At 42.1% G+C, this 14,583-nt stretch overlaps 1 protein-coding gene across 2 annotated transcripts in view; it reads right to left on the reverse strand.

The window, feature by feature from the left end:
• Positions 1 to 13,093, reverse strand: part of PGM2 (phosphoglucomutase 2) — a 31,970-nt gene extending 18,877 nt beyond the window's left edge. The window contains exons 1-7 of one of the 2 annotated variants that reach the window (XM_008586337.1): positions 13,020 to 13,076; positions 12,690 to 12,874; positions 11,403 to 11,570; positions 9,323 to 9,429; positions 5,279 to 5,363; positions 3,360 to 3,443; positions 2,599 to 2,792 (exon numbers count right to left, since the gene is read on the reverse strand). In XM_008586337.1, the coding sequence (XP_008584559.1) occupies positions 2,599 to 2,792; positions 3,360 to 3,443; positions 5,279 to 5,363; positions 9,323 to 9,429; positions 11,403 to 11,489 (557 nt within the window). In that variant the 5' untranslated portion in view covers positions 11,490 to 11,570; positions 12,690 to 12,874; positions 13,020 to 13,076. Of the gene's footprint in view, positions 1 to 2,598; positions 2,793 to 3,359; positions 3,444 to 5,278; positions 5,364 to 9,322; positions 9,430 to 11,402; positions 11,571 to 12,689; positions 12,875 to 13,019 lie in introns of both variants that reach the window. The other variant, XM_008586338.1, reaches the window with a different exon arrangement.
• Between the last annotated feature and the right edge of the window lie 1,490 nt (positions 13,094 to 14,583).

Genomic DNA, 14,583 nt, shown 5'->3' on the forward strand with positions numbered 1-14,583 from the left:
GGAGGTTAAGAAGAAAGAGAAGAGGCCTCCTCATGAGGCTGCCTCCTTGAAAGTCCTTTCCCTCCAGCCCAGCCCAGCCCCTCTCAAGCTGCACAATAATTTACAGGCAACCCTCACGTCTTTGCCACTATTCATCAACCCACAGCTGGCGGAAGTGAATGGATTTGCATTTGAGTCAGTCAGGTTCTAAGCCAACTCAATGTAATTGCACTGCCCCATGGAATAAGGCTAGGCCACCCCTGCTTCGGTGTCGGGACCTATTCCTCAGTTCCATTCAGCAAATACTTGTACTTGCTGAAGCCCACTCAGTGCCAGGCAGGGGGCATGCGGGGAACAACCAAGCCAGCCCCTGCCCTCCCAGGGAAAGACAGGCAGGAACAGGTAATGTCAACCTCTCTGAGAAGTACAGGGAAGAGGGGGGCACTGTGGCAGTGGGAAAACAGCATAGAAGTCAAGAGAGGCTTCCTGGAGGAGGTGTCTTAAAGGTCAGTGGAAACAAACATGCCAGTTTGAAGTTTCTTAACCAGGATTCAGGGTTAAAAGGAGATCTGTGAACCCCCTTTTAAATGGACACAAAGTATTATGCATGTGAGCATTTTCCTAGGTTCACAGCTTCCCCTAGGTTTTCAGAGGTTAAGAGCCACTGACTTAATTAAAGCTCTTTGTCACCCTTTTCTCTCTCATCCTTCCACCTGCCCATAGTAAGCCTTCTATCCTAGCAAAGTTGGGCCATCAAGATAGTACAATTACCTATGTGTGTGACCCCAGAAGACAAACATGCCCTGTTGGAGAAACACATTATCTGCACACAAACCCAAAGTCCATTCTGTGATTGGCAGCTTCCCCTCGATTTCTGAACTCTAGAATTTCCAAGCAGAAAACACCCCTAGAAATCATCTGAGGAAAACACTCAGGGCTCAGAGAGGGGAAGTGCCTTGCCCGAAACCACAAAGTTACAAGAAACAGAAACACAACTAGTATTATTAGACCAGCACACTTTCTAAAATGCCAGGCCACTGTCCCTCCAAAACAGTTAATGACATTGGGGTTGGTGCTAACAGACAGGAGGAAAAAAAAAAAAAAAAAAAAAAAAAAAAAAAACCCTTCAGTCTTTGTAAAATTAAATCAGAGGAGCAGAGGGAAGGGTCACAAATGCATTTTGTTGGAATTACATGCATTTGAACAAATGGCCACCCACATCTAGAAATTAGGAGACTTCACATACAAAATCCAGCTTTCTAATTTCTCTAGGGGAGAAAAAATAAGACGATGTGACAATTTGGATCTATGTTTGCGTACAGCCACAGAGTCGGTATCGCCGCTCCCTCCAGATGGGACTGTGGTCCATACTGTACTGGACCTGCCACTCCCAGGTGGTCCAACAAATACAATGTTAGAGATAATCTAGGAATTCACCTTCCTTAAAAGCAGTGGTTTCTTGCTAGGGGGACAATCAGGAGTGCTGAGACCTACAGCATACTCAAGAAGGACAACCCTGTCTAGTCCACTTTGTACCTGACTGTAAATATCAAGTCCATGTCACTTATTAAACAAATGGGTGCAGAAGCCTTAAAACAAGAGTCAGGACTAATAGGGACTGACAAAGAAAGGTGTCCATGACAAATTAACTGGAGGAAAAGGACACTGAACAAACTACATGCACACTATATTCCTATGTATGACTTTGAAGTATATTATACATACACATATATATGGTTGCATATGCACAGAAAATTTCTGAAAAGATAGGAAAAATGCCACTGTTTCTTATTCAATACTTTTCAGTGCTTTTTTTAAGGTAACATACACACACATATATATATATATGTATATACAACACTACTCTTCCATACACATATATAAGGCTACTTCAGAGTTGGTGGAGATTGCTTCTCAGCCTCTCTGGCTGAGAGCCAGTGCAGCGTCTGCTCCTGTCAGTTTAATATATGGCACACCCTCTATCTGAGGCTGTGATGGGAGGTGGGGTTTTGGTGCAAGGGGACAGAGCACAGAGCTTGCTCTTTTTCCATTCTATATAGTCATCTGGTGTTGCCCCCTGGGGGTAACTATCAGTTATTGCCCCAAGCACCAATGGAGCAAGGTTTCACTCTGTCTTCTTGCTCTCAAAACCCATGTCCTTCTTGGTCCTCATGTAAGGGGGTGTGTCAGATACTTCAGTGATAAGATACTACACAAACACACACAAAAGTTCTTGGAAAAATCAAAGTAAAAGATAATATGAGTCTTTCCAAGATCTTTTTGAAGACCCCTTGTATATGAGTCTACAATGGGTCAGCAAACTATGGCCTATGGGCCAGCCACCTGCTATCGTAAATAAAGTTTTTTGGTGTTTGCACTCCTTCACTGATGTATCATTTATGGCTATTTTTGTACTACAACAGCAGAGTTAAGTAGCTGAAAAAGTCTGTAAGGCCCACAAAGCCCAAAATATTTACTGTCCCTTTAAGCCTCTAAAACTGGATGCAGCTATAGTATATGCACCAATTACAGAGAAAAATTAAATGAAAATTGATATAATTTGGCTGAATCACATTAACTTAACTCATTTAAGATCAGTGAAGGCACATTCCATTTTACCTGTGAAAACAGTATTTTTTAAGTTCTTCAAAGTAGTCGTTATTGATGGAAGCACTTGGGTCATGAAGAAGCGGACTGCCATCAAGTAAAGAATCATCCCATGCTTGAGGCCATGGCTCTAGATTTTCTTCAATAGCTTGAGAAATCCCTTTATCGTGAGGAGAGATGATCTGAGCTCCATTATCCCAATAGACCTAGAGAACCCAAGAGCACATTCAGAAAGTTTAGGGTTGCTATGGTTTAAATGTCTGTCCCTTCCAAAGCTCACAGGGGAGCTTGATTCCCAATGTGGCAGTGTTGAAAGGGTGGGCCATTAAGAGGTAATTGGATTGTTGGATTATAAGGAGTATGCTGTCATAAATGCATTAATCCATTCATGGAATAATGAGTTGATGGTTTAATGGGCTGTCATGCATGCGGACTGGTGGTTTTACAAGGAAAGCAAGTGAGCATGTTAACAGCCCTCTTCCCCGTCCTTGCCACATGATACCCTGCGTTGCCACTGGTCTGTATAGAGCCGCCACCAAGAAGAAGGCTCTCACCAGATGTGCCCCCTGGACCTTGGACATCTCAGCCTCCAAAATTGTAAGAAATAAATCTCATTTCTTTACAAATTACCCCATTTCAGGTATTCTGTTATCAGCAACAGAAAACGGACTACTACAAGGGTTAGTAAATAAAGCACCCATTACCTATGTTCCCAAACAGTAGAGGTATAGGATTCCTATAGGACACACGTGTGGAGAGAAAAAGAAAAATACCTTATAACCATTATCTTGCTTTGGATTGTGAGAGGCAGTTATCATGATCCCAGCACAAAGTTTCAAATGCAATACTGTGTAGGGCTGTAATACAGCAGGAAACAAGAAACAGTTTTTAACAAGAAATTAGATATACTTAAAATGTCTACTATATATTTGTGCCAACTTGTTCCCTTTTAATAAACATACATATAAATGTCGTGATGTGTCATTCAATATTTTTGTGCCATACTCAAGACTCTTATTACCCCTTATTACCCCATACTCAAGACTCTTATATTAAGACTCTTATTAACTGGCTGCTCAAAATTCCAAGATGTGTGTGCTAATAAGGAAAGTGAGTAGTTTCCTGGTGTGTGCTTCTCATTCTGTCATCTCCTTGGTAGAAATAGAAAACTCTTCAAACAAAAAGATGGTCTAAGGCTCCACTCCACATTCTTTCAGGCTTCTGCTTGGGACAGAGGCTTATGGATTCGGTTTATTCTCCCCAGCTGCTTTCACTTCTCCTGCTCTTTTTCATTTACTTTTAAGGAAAGGGTTGAGAAAAAAATTTGAGGACACAGAGAGCATTCTTGCAGGTTGCTTATTTATCTCTCACTCCAGGGCTAAATATCTCTCCTTCCAATTTTGATTTAGCTCCCACCTTTACGAGACTACTTCACCATATGGGGAGAAGAACTGGATTATTCCCCCTACGTCTGCAAATGAGATTTACTACACACAGGCAACCCAAGATTTGAACCATCTGTCTCCTTCCACCCTCCCACTAAGAGTCACTGCAAGTCATTTGTCCCCTTGGAAGTTATGTCACATCTCTCAGGTGTTTTGAGGAAAAGAAAAGGGTAGAACCACTCCCCAGCATGGGAAAATGATCATGAGACACTCATTTAATTCATGTCTGATCCCCAAATAGTAGCTATTAACACTTAATACAGAAGATAATTAGGATGCTTGAACGCACTGCAATTTATCCATCAAACAATGACACTTAAACTACATTTAGGTGTGACATAGACTGTCCGCTGGGTTATTTACAATCCTGGAGGTGCTGCATCTGCCTGTGAGTGCACAAGAGACAGCAAACACAATACTTGCTTCTGTACCGATATACTCTCATTTCTTTCTTTTTTTTTTTTTTTGTCCTTTTTGAGACCGGCCACACCGCACTCAGCCAGTGAGTGCACACTGCAAGGCCATCCCTATATAGGATCTGAACCCGCGGCGGCAGCGCTGCTGCACTCCCAGTGCCGCACTCTCCCGAGTGCGCCACGGGCTCGGCCCTCATTTCTACTCGATGTAAGTAACTACATCTAAAAACATACAATCTCAGCATCTGGCCCAGTTCTTAACAGTTCTGTCTACTTAAAAGAACAGCTGTCACCATCCCTACTGTCCTTTTCTTTAGATTCTGCTACATTAAGGATTTGATGAAAGTCTTACTAAAACACGCCAAGCATGCTCTCTATACTAGCCATGAATAGTATTTAGAATGAAACATTTGTATAAAAAGGTGGTGCACCAACTTATCAAAATATTCATGATAAGATAGGGTTTTAGGTAAATTCAGATTTAGACCTAAGAAGTTTCTTAGTTGTGATAGCTGAGAAAATGGACTACAAACCAAATTTTAAAACAAACACACAAAAGACATTTTGCTAACGTGCTAAAATATCCTTAGAATGCAAGCAAAAGTTAAATTGTACTTTTTAAAAATCAGTTCTGATGAGTTGAAAGTTGAACAGCAGAGAAATATTACTAGGACGTAGGAGAAACATTCCTGGACAGAAAAGAGAAGGGCCAAAAAATGCCAGATCTGTCATTCAAATACCCGGATCCCAATAGCACAATAGACTATAAAACTCAGCCAAGTCCCATCCTGATCCCGTGACAGGAAATTATAAAAGGAAACAGTTACTTACCACAAAGGGGGTTGGGGTTATATCAGAAAAGAGGTACACAGGAATCCCCTGACAGACAAATGTGGTTGCAGCAAGTCGGGCAAATCTGGACATGTAGAATGACAGGGAAGGAAAAGAGAGTTGAGTTGTCAAGATCGTGGGTGATGAAAGAAGGAAATGAATGCAGCCGGATCAGGGCAAACATTTATCACAAACATTCACATTGGCACAGAACATTAAAGCTGGAGCACCCTTAGGAGTCATCTCATTCCATTCCTTTGCTTTACAGAAATAGGACTAAAGCCAACACAGGCCAGGTATCTGGCCCTGTGTCCCACAGTCACTAAGCAGCTGAGCCCAGCTGGACCTGAGTCTTTCAACTCAGTCTCAGTGGTTCTCAGCCAGGGCCATTCTGTCCCCCGTGGGGCATCTGAAATGTCTGGAGACACTTTTGTTTGTCACACTGGAGGGAGGGGGGAGGTGCTACTGGCAGCTCGTGGGTGGAGGCCAGGGATGCTGCTAAGTACCCTACAATGCACAGAGCAGTCCCCTGCAACAAAGAATTATCCAGTCAGTGTGAAGTCACATGTCAATAGTGCAGAGTCTGAGAAACCCTCGTCTAAACCTGTCACAATCTAGTACACACCAAGTAGACCAGAATTTGACTAGACATTGTTTTATTGGAAATATAAGACATATTGGCATACACACACACACACACACACACACACATACACACACACACACACACACACAAACATTTTGGTTCCAATGAGCCCTGAAAAGAAAACTTAATATTTGATATTTTTCTCAACTTCTATAGCAAGTGGCTTAGGGCAGGACACAGAACATGGCATCAAATCTTTCTTCATGTTTGGGGTAAAATACTTTATCATAAATAAATGATCAATTTATTTAGAATAAGCAACGTTATAACATTCCTGGATTAAACCATCAGATCATTCATTCTCTCTCCAAATAATTCTTGTACACTAGCTTTGTTCTGGGAGCTGGCTGGAACAAAAAGGGGAGATCTTCATACTTTAACAACTAATGTGTTAACATTCCTAGGATCGATAGTAACACAAAAATAATTTCACAGTAAAAAAAAATGCCTCTATATAGTAGAAAGTGATAAAAATAACAAAATTCATCAGAACGCTCTTAATAAAAATCTGAATAAAATACAAACTGCATTCATTAGAAGGCCCAGAAGTCCCTTTCTTTTTCCTTTTCTTTTATTTATTTATTTATTTATTTTTTAAAGATGACCAGTAAGGGGATCTTAACCCTTGACTTGGTGTTGTCAGCACCACGCTCTCCCAAGTGAGCAAACCGGCCATCCCTATATAGGGATCTGAACCCGCAGCCTTGGTGTTATCAGCACCACACTCTCCTGAGTGAGCTACAGGCTGGCCCCTCTTTTCTTTCTTTTTTTTTTTTTTTTTTGACCTGCTATATAGCTGGGGCTCCTTTGAATTCTGATCTATTATGCCCAAACACACATGGTGGGTAAGTTTCTTAAAGTTTTGGTTGGTTTCTCCCTTGTTCCCACTGTTTCACCAGGAATAAGAGCAGCCATGAACACTTTCTCTTCTGTGAAGACACTTTGCTTTCTGAAGTTTAGTTCATTCCGGTTTCTTTGCATCCTCAGCTGAGTTTTTTTTTTTTTTTTTTTGTCTTTTTCCGTGTCCGGCAACCCTCAGTGTTGCCCCCGTACCGGACCGGGGACCAGCAACGGGATCGCAACCCTCGGTGTTGCTCCCGCGCCTCGCCCAGCCAGTGAGCGGGAACCGGTCTGTATGTGGGATCCGAACCCTCGGGCGGGAGCGCCGCCGCGCTTCCCAAGCGGCGCACTATCCAGTGCGCCACCGGGCCGGCCCACTCTTTTCTTTTTTTTAAATAAAATAGCAGTTTATTTCTCTCATGTAATCGTAAGCTGTTCAGGGCTGGCAATGTGACTTCCCAAATAGCAGGAGCCTGGACCCCTTTGATCTCTGCCATCTTCAAGATGCCATTTTCACGTTATGATCCATGATGACTGCTACAGAGGGCATTTCATGAGGGCAAAAATGACTTATCCTGTCTTTGGGCAGACTTTCAAGGCCCTGTCTTAAAGTCAGCAAAAGAGACACTCAGCACATATACATATATAAGGTTACATATGTGCACAAAAAAAAAATTCAATGTGTTCTCTGCCTACACTCAATAGTTACTGCCTACATTCCCCACCAGATATTTAAAATTCCAAGATTAAAGAACTAATAAACACATCTTTATGTAAAATTCTGAAACTGCAATAATTTCCAGCTCATTAGGAAGATTTCATTTACTCATCATGAATGTTTTACCGTGTATTGATTTAATATTTATGTTATAATCTCTAAATGTCTTGCAGGTGGCAGGTGACAGAGAATTGCCCTGAGCTTCACCCCATCCCATGCAGCTCTCAGACTTGTACCATAAACTCAAATAGAATCAGCAACATCAGTCATTTTAAGGAAATGATATGGCTCCAAGGCCACAGCAAGAAACTCCTGTCCCTTTATCGACAATGTTAACATATCTGAAGGATGTGTCAATGGGAAGCAAGGGAGTCGGCCTAAAATGAAGAAATCTGAGAAGCAAAGCAGTCACAGTTAGCCACATATATGCACTGTGCATGCTCTGGCCGGAGGGTGTGACCAACTGCTTGGGCAGCAGAACATGCTTGTGATCTAGTTCTACCTGTACATCCACCATCTGTAAACTGGCAAGCTGATATCCTGTTCTGCACTATCTCACTCTCTTGTGAATGTGGTTCCTGTGCACCTATCCCCCAGAGCTACAGCCTCTCTCTGGCTTTATTGACAAAAGTCACATTCTGAGCCTGTAAAGCTGAAGACCAAAAACCTAATGCCCTCCTGAGTTCAGTCTGGCGGCTGATGTCATCTGGTCTTTTTCCCTGGCCATGTTCCCTTCCTCATGGCCATACATTTGTTCCCATCAGTGCTTGTCTCTTAGATTGGAAGCTTCTGATGGGCAAAGATCAGGTCTCTATAACCTTACCCAGCAATGGAAGTTAATAAGACTTTTCATTAATAATAAATATTTGTAAGTTCTTCCCAACCTAAGAAATTATTAATACTTATAGTCTGGAATGATAAAAATTCATCATAATAGGAGAAGTGTTCAGGTAAAAAAGAGAATCACATAACATGGCTAAGTGCAGGGGTCAGTAAACTAATGTTTTACTGTCTTGTAAGTAAAGTTTTACTGGAACCCCACATGCCCATTCATTTACGTATTATCTGTGAGTGTTTTTGTGCTACATGGCAGTTGCGCAGTTGTGATGGAGACTGCAGTGTGCAGTGTGTAAGATATTTACTGTCTGTCCTTTAGAGAAAAAGTTTGCTGACCTCTGGTGCCAGCCTCCTTATGCTTAAATTGTGGCTCCTCTTCCCACTTTATGATCTCAGGCAAAGAGATAAAAGTACATCCCTTATAGGTTGTTGTGAGGATAAAATGAGTAAATAATAAATGGCTGGTTCATGACCAGTACTCAAATAATGGTTGCTATTACAATCGTAGTCATCATCATCATCTGCCTACAGAGTCCCATTGGTTGCGAATGTTAGAAAAATGCAGCTTGAATTAGGTAGCCCAGAATGGGAAGGGAGTCATAAGACTTATGAATAGCGGAAGGAAAAAATTACGTAAAAGGAATCAAGTGAGAGGGAGAGATAGCATTGCCAGTTAAAAAAAATTCTTTCATTTAGACAGCTATTACATTGCAAATTGTCTAAGTACTTTATTTTCTTAACCAAATGTAAAACCAGTATTTCTTTTTTTAACTTCTCAGTATATATTGTAGTCGATTTTCATGACCCTTTATCCGTTCCTCTTCCCCTCTCCCTCTCTCCCTAAAACCAGAACTTCTAAAAGTCACAAACAGAATTCACCTATCATCCTTACAGTTAAGCAATGTAGCTAATGAATGTAAAGTCAAGCTATTGAATAGTGATTAAAAATAAAACCGTAAAATAAACTACAAAAAAAAATTATATTCTAAAAATGTTTTAATACCTTCTGCTGTTGCCTCCACTGGGTGGATGAGCTCGGGCATCAAAGCTGATCACAACACCTCTCTGTTTCAGGTCACTGAATTGTTTTTCTAGGTACCTGCAAAATCCCTAAGAATACCCCATGAATTAAAAGAGTGTATGTTTTTTTTTTTCCTTTTTGTCTTTTTTTCGTGACTGGTAACGGGATCGCAACCCTCAGTGTCACGCCCGTACCGCAACACCCCATGAATTAAAAGAGTGTATGTTTTTTTTTTTCCTTTTTGTCTTTTTTTCGTGACTGGTAACGGGATCGCAACCCTCAGTGTCACGCCCGTACCGCAACACCCCATGAATTAAAAGAGTGTATGTTTTTTTTTTTCCTTTTTGTCTTTTTTTCGTGACTGGTAACGGGATCGCAACCCTCAGTGTCACGCCCGTACCGCAACCGGCAACGGGATCGCAACCCTCGGTGTCGCGCCCGCACCGCACCCAACCAGTGAGCGGACCGGTCTCTATATGGGATCCGAACCCTCGTCAGGAGCGCCACTGCGCTCCCAAGCGCCGCACTCTACCGAGTGCACCACCGGGCTGGCCCAAAAGAGTGTATGTTTTAACACATCTTTTATATATATAATAGAGAAGAACACATAGATCACAAAGAAGATAAAATAAAGCAAAAATTTATTGGCAAAAGGAAATCATAACCTCTGTCCTCCAATGAGTAGTGGATGTCTATGTTCCCTCTCCTTGAATATGAACCAGACATATTGACTTGCTTTTGACAAGCAGAGAATATGGAGGAAATAAGTGACTTTGAAAGCTTGGTCATAAAAGTCAATATAGCTACCACTGGCACATTCTTTCTCTCTTCTTCTCTGGATGCTCCCTTAGAACCCAGACACCACGCTGTAAGGAAGCCCAGGCCACATGTTCCAGCTCCAGCTAAGATCCCATCCAACAGCCAACAATAACTGTAGACATATGAATGAATCAGCCTTCAAATGATTCCAGACTCTAAACTGGCCCAGGTGACACTGAGTAAAACAGATGAGCTGTCGCACTGAGCTTTACCCAAATTGCAGATTTGTAAACAAAAGAAATGTGGTTACTGTTTTTAAATCACTATGTTTTGGACGATCTGTTACACAGCCCTAGTAACTGGAACAGAAGACGACCTTATTTAGCAGCACAGTCCCTATGTTATCCACAAACTGGAACAGAATTCCCAGACTCACTTCATTCTAAGCCTTCTCTCCAGAAAGATCTCAGGAAGCCCTACAGCTTACCAAAAATTTGCAGCCAGTTCCCACAGCAATGCTGTGCCCTTAGATAAGTTTTCCTTATCGGAGTTTCGGTAGAATATGCCCAGTTCTGCCTTTTACACTTGTACATACACGCAAAGCACATGAAATCATCATTAGGCAATTTTCTAGCTTTTCCTTTCCCAGATTTAAAGTGATCTTCGTTTTTAACAAGTCCAAGTTGAAGAAATAATGAGAATAATCTGTTCTATTTCATATCCCTAAAAAACAGTATTCCCAAAACTCAAGGGCAGCTCTTCCGTTTTGTCGAAGTCTTCATCTCTATTTCTAAAAGTTGGGTCTAGACTCTGATGACAAAATTCACAAATTAAGAAGTCAAGGAAACTCAGTAATAATTTCAACCCATACTATGAATTAAAACTAAATATAATAGGCTCTTGGTAATTCTGGCAGTTAGAAAAGATTTTCAGTGCTTGCATCAGTACAGACATGGCAAAAATTACAAGACCGTAAAAGTCGGTCAGCTTAGTTGGTGGGTTTGTGCTGAAATGAAAACTCCATGATACAATCTCTCTATTTTAGTTATTATTATATCCCCAATGCCTGGCACATAGTAGGCACTCAATCAATCTGTTAAATGGATGGATGGATGGTTATATGAGTCTTCAAACAAGTGCTGCTTTAACCAACTCCACGAACCTGACTTTATGAAGTAAATGGTGGTGAGTACCTATGCCTAGCCAAGCCCGCAAGACATGACCATAATTAAAACAAATTATGTCTACCAAGTAGAGCCAGGGGATATATCAAGAGTAACTAAGAACAATAAAAATGTGGTACCTGTGTAGTCTGGATGATGGTCAAGTCATTCATATGAGAAATTCCTGCTCCCATAGCAGCTCGAAGACCAGCTGTCCCAAACTGCATTCGGGCCCCAAAACAGTTTTGTAGTTCTTCTTTATTACCTTCTGCTATTAGTCGTTTCACTGATTCCAAAGTTAAAGGATTCTGCAAAACAAAAATGTATATACCAGACACAGCCACGCAAATAAGAAAACGAAAAATCTGAGGTGTAAAAAAAACCCACAATAATTATAACCTATAGGAAAAAAATTATATATATAAAATATATTACATATATTATATATCGGTAGGCTTTGCAATTTTTTAATGCTTCTGAATTTGAAATATGAAGTCTGTTTATTAAACATTATAATGTAAGTATTAGTTTCTTTCCTACCAAAGCAAGCACTTTTGGAGAAATGGAAGAAGAGGTTTTAGCACAGAAGTCTAACACCAGAATAGGATCCCAGCCACACCACTTACCAACTCTGTGTACTTGGGCAGATTATTTATTTTAGTTTCTCTAATTCTCAGTTTTCCATCTCTAAAATAGGAATAATCTATAACCTCCCTTATGCAGTTTTAAGGTTTTTAAGATGGTTTACTTTAAATTAACATAAAACACCTTTCTCTGCCTGGCCTTAGTTGTGATTAAATGTTTATTTTCCTCCCTAACGTCCCTAAATTTTCCCAGATAGTGATAGACTATACAGTTTAAATCAAAACCTTACTTTTGTAGTTTTTTATAATTTATACAAGGTGTTCACATACCTGGTCAAGTCTGAATCTTGCAACGACTCCAAAAAAGCAAGCAAATGACAAAAAACCCATTTTACAGATGGGGAAACCTTAGAGATTGAGTGACTTGCTTAAACTGCATGATAAGCATTAATCTAGTGCCATTATTATTACATTAACTGCTTCAAATAGACACTGACATGAGTTATTTACGTTCATTATACATTCCTCTATTTTCTTTGTACAACAGTTGCAGGAAATGTTAATTAAGAATTAATCACATTAATTCCATATCAGACTTTTAAATTAAGAGTTCAGGGGAACAAAAGAGTAGGTACTTCTGTCTTACAGTCACCATCCATTTAGATGAACACTCAGGCAAGACACGATCACTTAATTAAACTTTGAAAAACTACTGCAATAAAACCTTGACTTTCTGGAATAAAGCCCACATTTACGGATTGTTCCAGATGAAACAGGAATCAAGTAAAACCCCACCTTTTTTGCTTAAAAGCAATAGACACTGATCACAGAGCACAGTCTTACCCATCAGATTGTCAGGTGCCCCCAAGGAAGCGCTCACATCTGGTACATAAAGAAGGCTCAATAAATGTTTGCAGATTAAATGAGAAAACACAGACTTCACGGTTACACCCAATATCCAGTGACTCTCTGTGTAGATTTGGAAAATCCTAATTTTGGCCTTTGATACCTATACAAAACCATGTAGCCTAAGAAAAACAAAGGAGACAGGGAGATAAGAATGAAAAGTCAAGAGGGCAGCAGAGACCAGAGTCAGACCTTGGAGTGACCAAACCTGACAGCAGACAAGACAGAAGAACAGGGATGAAGGCACACTAAAAGTGCAGAGGGCACCTGCTGGGGCGTCCTGCCAGTCTTGGGAAGAATCAGAGCAGAGGACTGCAATGCTTTTAGCTGGTGGTAGGTTCACTGGAGGGTGAATGGGCTCCTTCCCAGATAGGTGCCTGTCACAAGCCAAAGAAGAAATTGAGAGAGGAAAGATCATGGAGAGTGGTAAAAATTCAAAAATAAATAAGGACAACATGCCCTCACCTCTACCTAGAGAGGTACCATCTTTCTAGCTGCAGACACATTTTGTAGAAATTAGTGTTTTTTTCCTTCAAAGGGAAAGTTTTATGGAACAATGCATTACCAACTCTGACTTCAGAAGAATTCTATACACTGCAAGTTACTACCTTATCAGAAATGGAAACATTTTCCTTCCCTTAAGAATCACAAGGGTAGCTTTCCAGGAAAAGAAAAACCACCCAAAGAGCTGCCAATAGCATCCTGGAAATGGAATTTGCTGACATTTCATTTACCGGGCCAGAGAATGGTAAATAAAGACAAAGACCTGGCCCCTGCTTAACAGGGCTTGCCATTTCCTTCCATCACTCAACAACTACAGTAGGGGCCTACTGTGTGTCCTGCACTGTGCCCGGCAGGCACTATAAACCACAGAGGGCGGACGGGACCGGCTACATCATTTTCGGCGGCCCAGTGAACAATGAAGATGGGTGACCCCTTGTTTTACAATTCAGAATTCCAAGACAGGAGAGCAGAGCATTAAACCCACACTGAGCTCTTCTAGAAGCACAGGGTCTCACACCCCTGAAGTCAGCGCTGGAGACAGACATTAAGCAAACCTACAGATAAGTGGTTTTTGGTGGTGGTGTTTGTTTTACCAAGTGCAGTAAGAATTTTGAAGGAAAAGAACAGTCTTTTAAGAGAGAATATTAGGGAGGAATAATTTACACTGGGGAGCCAGGAAAGCTCTCTATGTAAGCCACATATCAGTGCAGACCCAGCACATGAGTAGCAACTGAGAAGCAAGTTCAGCAGAAGAGAGCGGAGAGGAACATTCCGGGAAAAGGGGACAGCACGCACGAAGGCACAGGGGGGAAAAGCAGCGAGTCAAGTCAGGAGAGACGGAGCGATGTCCACGGCGGGGTGACTGATTCTTTCTTTGCTCGGGGATCTACGACGGAGAGTGAAGGGGAGGAAAGCGACGCTGGGCCCAAAGGGAGTCTCCTGAAGCCAGGCAGGTCCCCCGGGAGGGCCCATGTTTGTGCCAAGCTCTTGGGAGGGGTGGACCCGAACGCTGCTCTGCAAAAGTCCCAGGGAAGGAAGGACAGGGCGGGACGGAGCGACTGCGGGCGGGTGGGGACGCACAGCCGACCGCAGAGGATGAGCCGGCGGCCTGAGTGACAGGGACGCGTGCGCGCCTAACTGGGCACAGCCGGGAGCTCGGGAGCGTTAAGACCGCTCCGCTCCCCCGCACTTCCGAGCCTCCCAGGGCCGCCGGGCCGGGGCAGGCCTGGCCGCCGCCGCGTCCCCCTCCTCCATCTTGCCGCGGGGTCGGGGGACGGAAGGGCAGGAAACGCGGCGCCGCGCCCGGGCAGGAGGCGCAGGACCGACA

This window comes from Galeopterus variegatus, unplaced genomic scaffold, assembly GCF_000696425.1.
Source record: "Galeopterus variegatus unplaced genomic scaffold, G_variegatus-3.0.2 Scaffold3942, whole genome shotgun sequence".
Taxonomy (NCBI): Eukaryota; Metazoa; Chordata; class Mammalia; order Dermoptera; family Cynocephalidae; genus Galeopterus; species Galeopterus variegatus.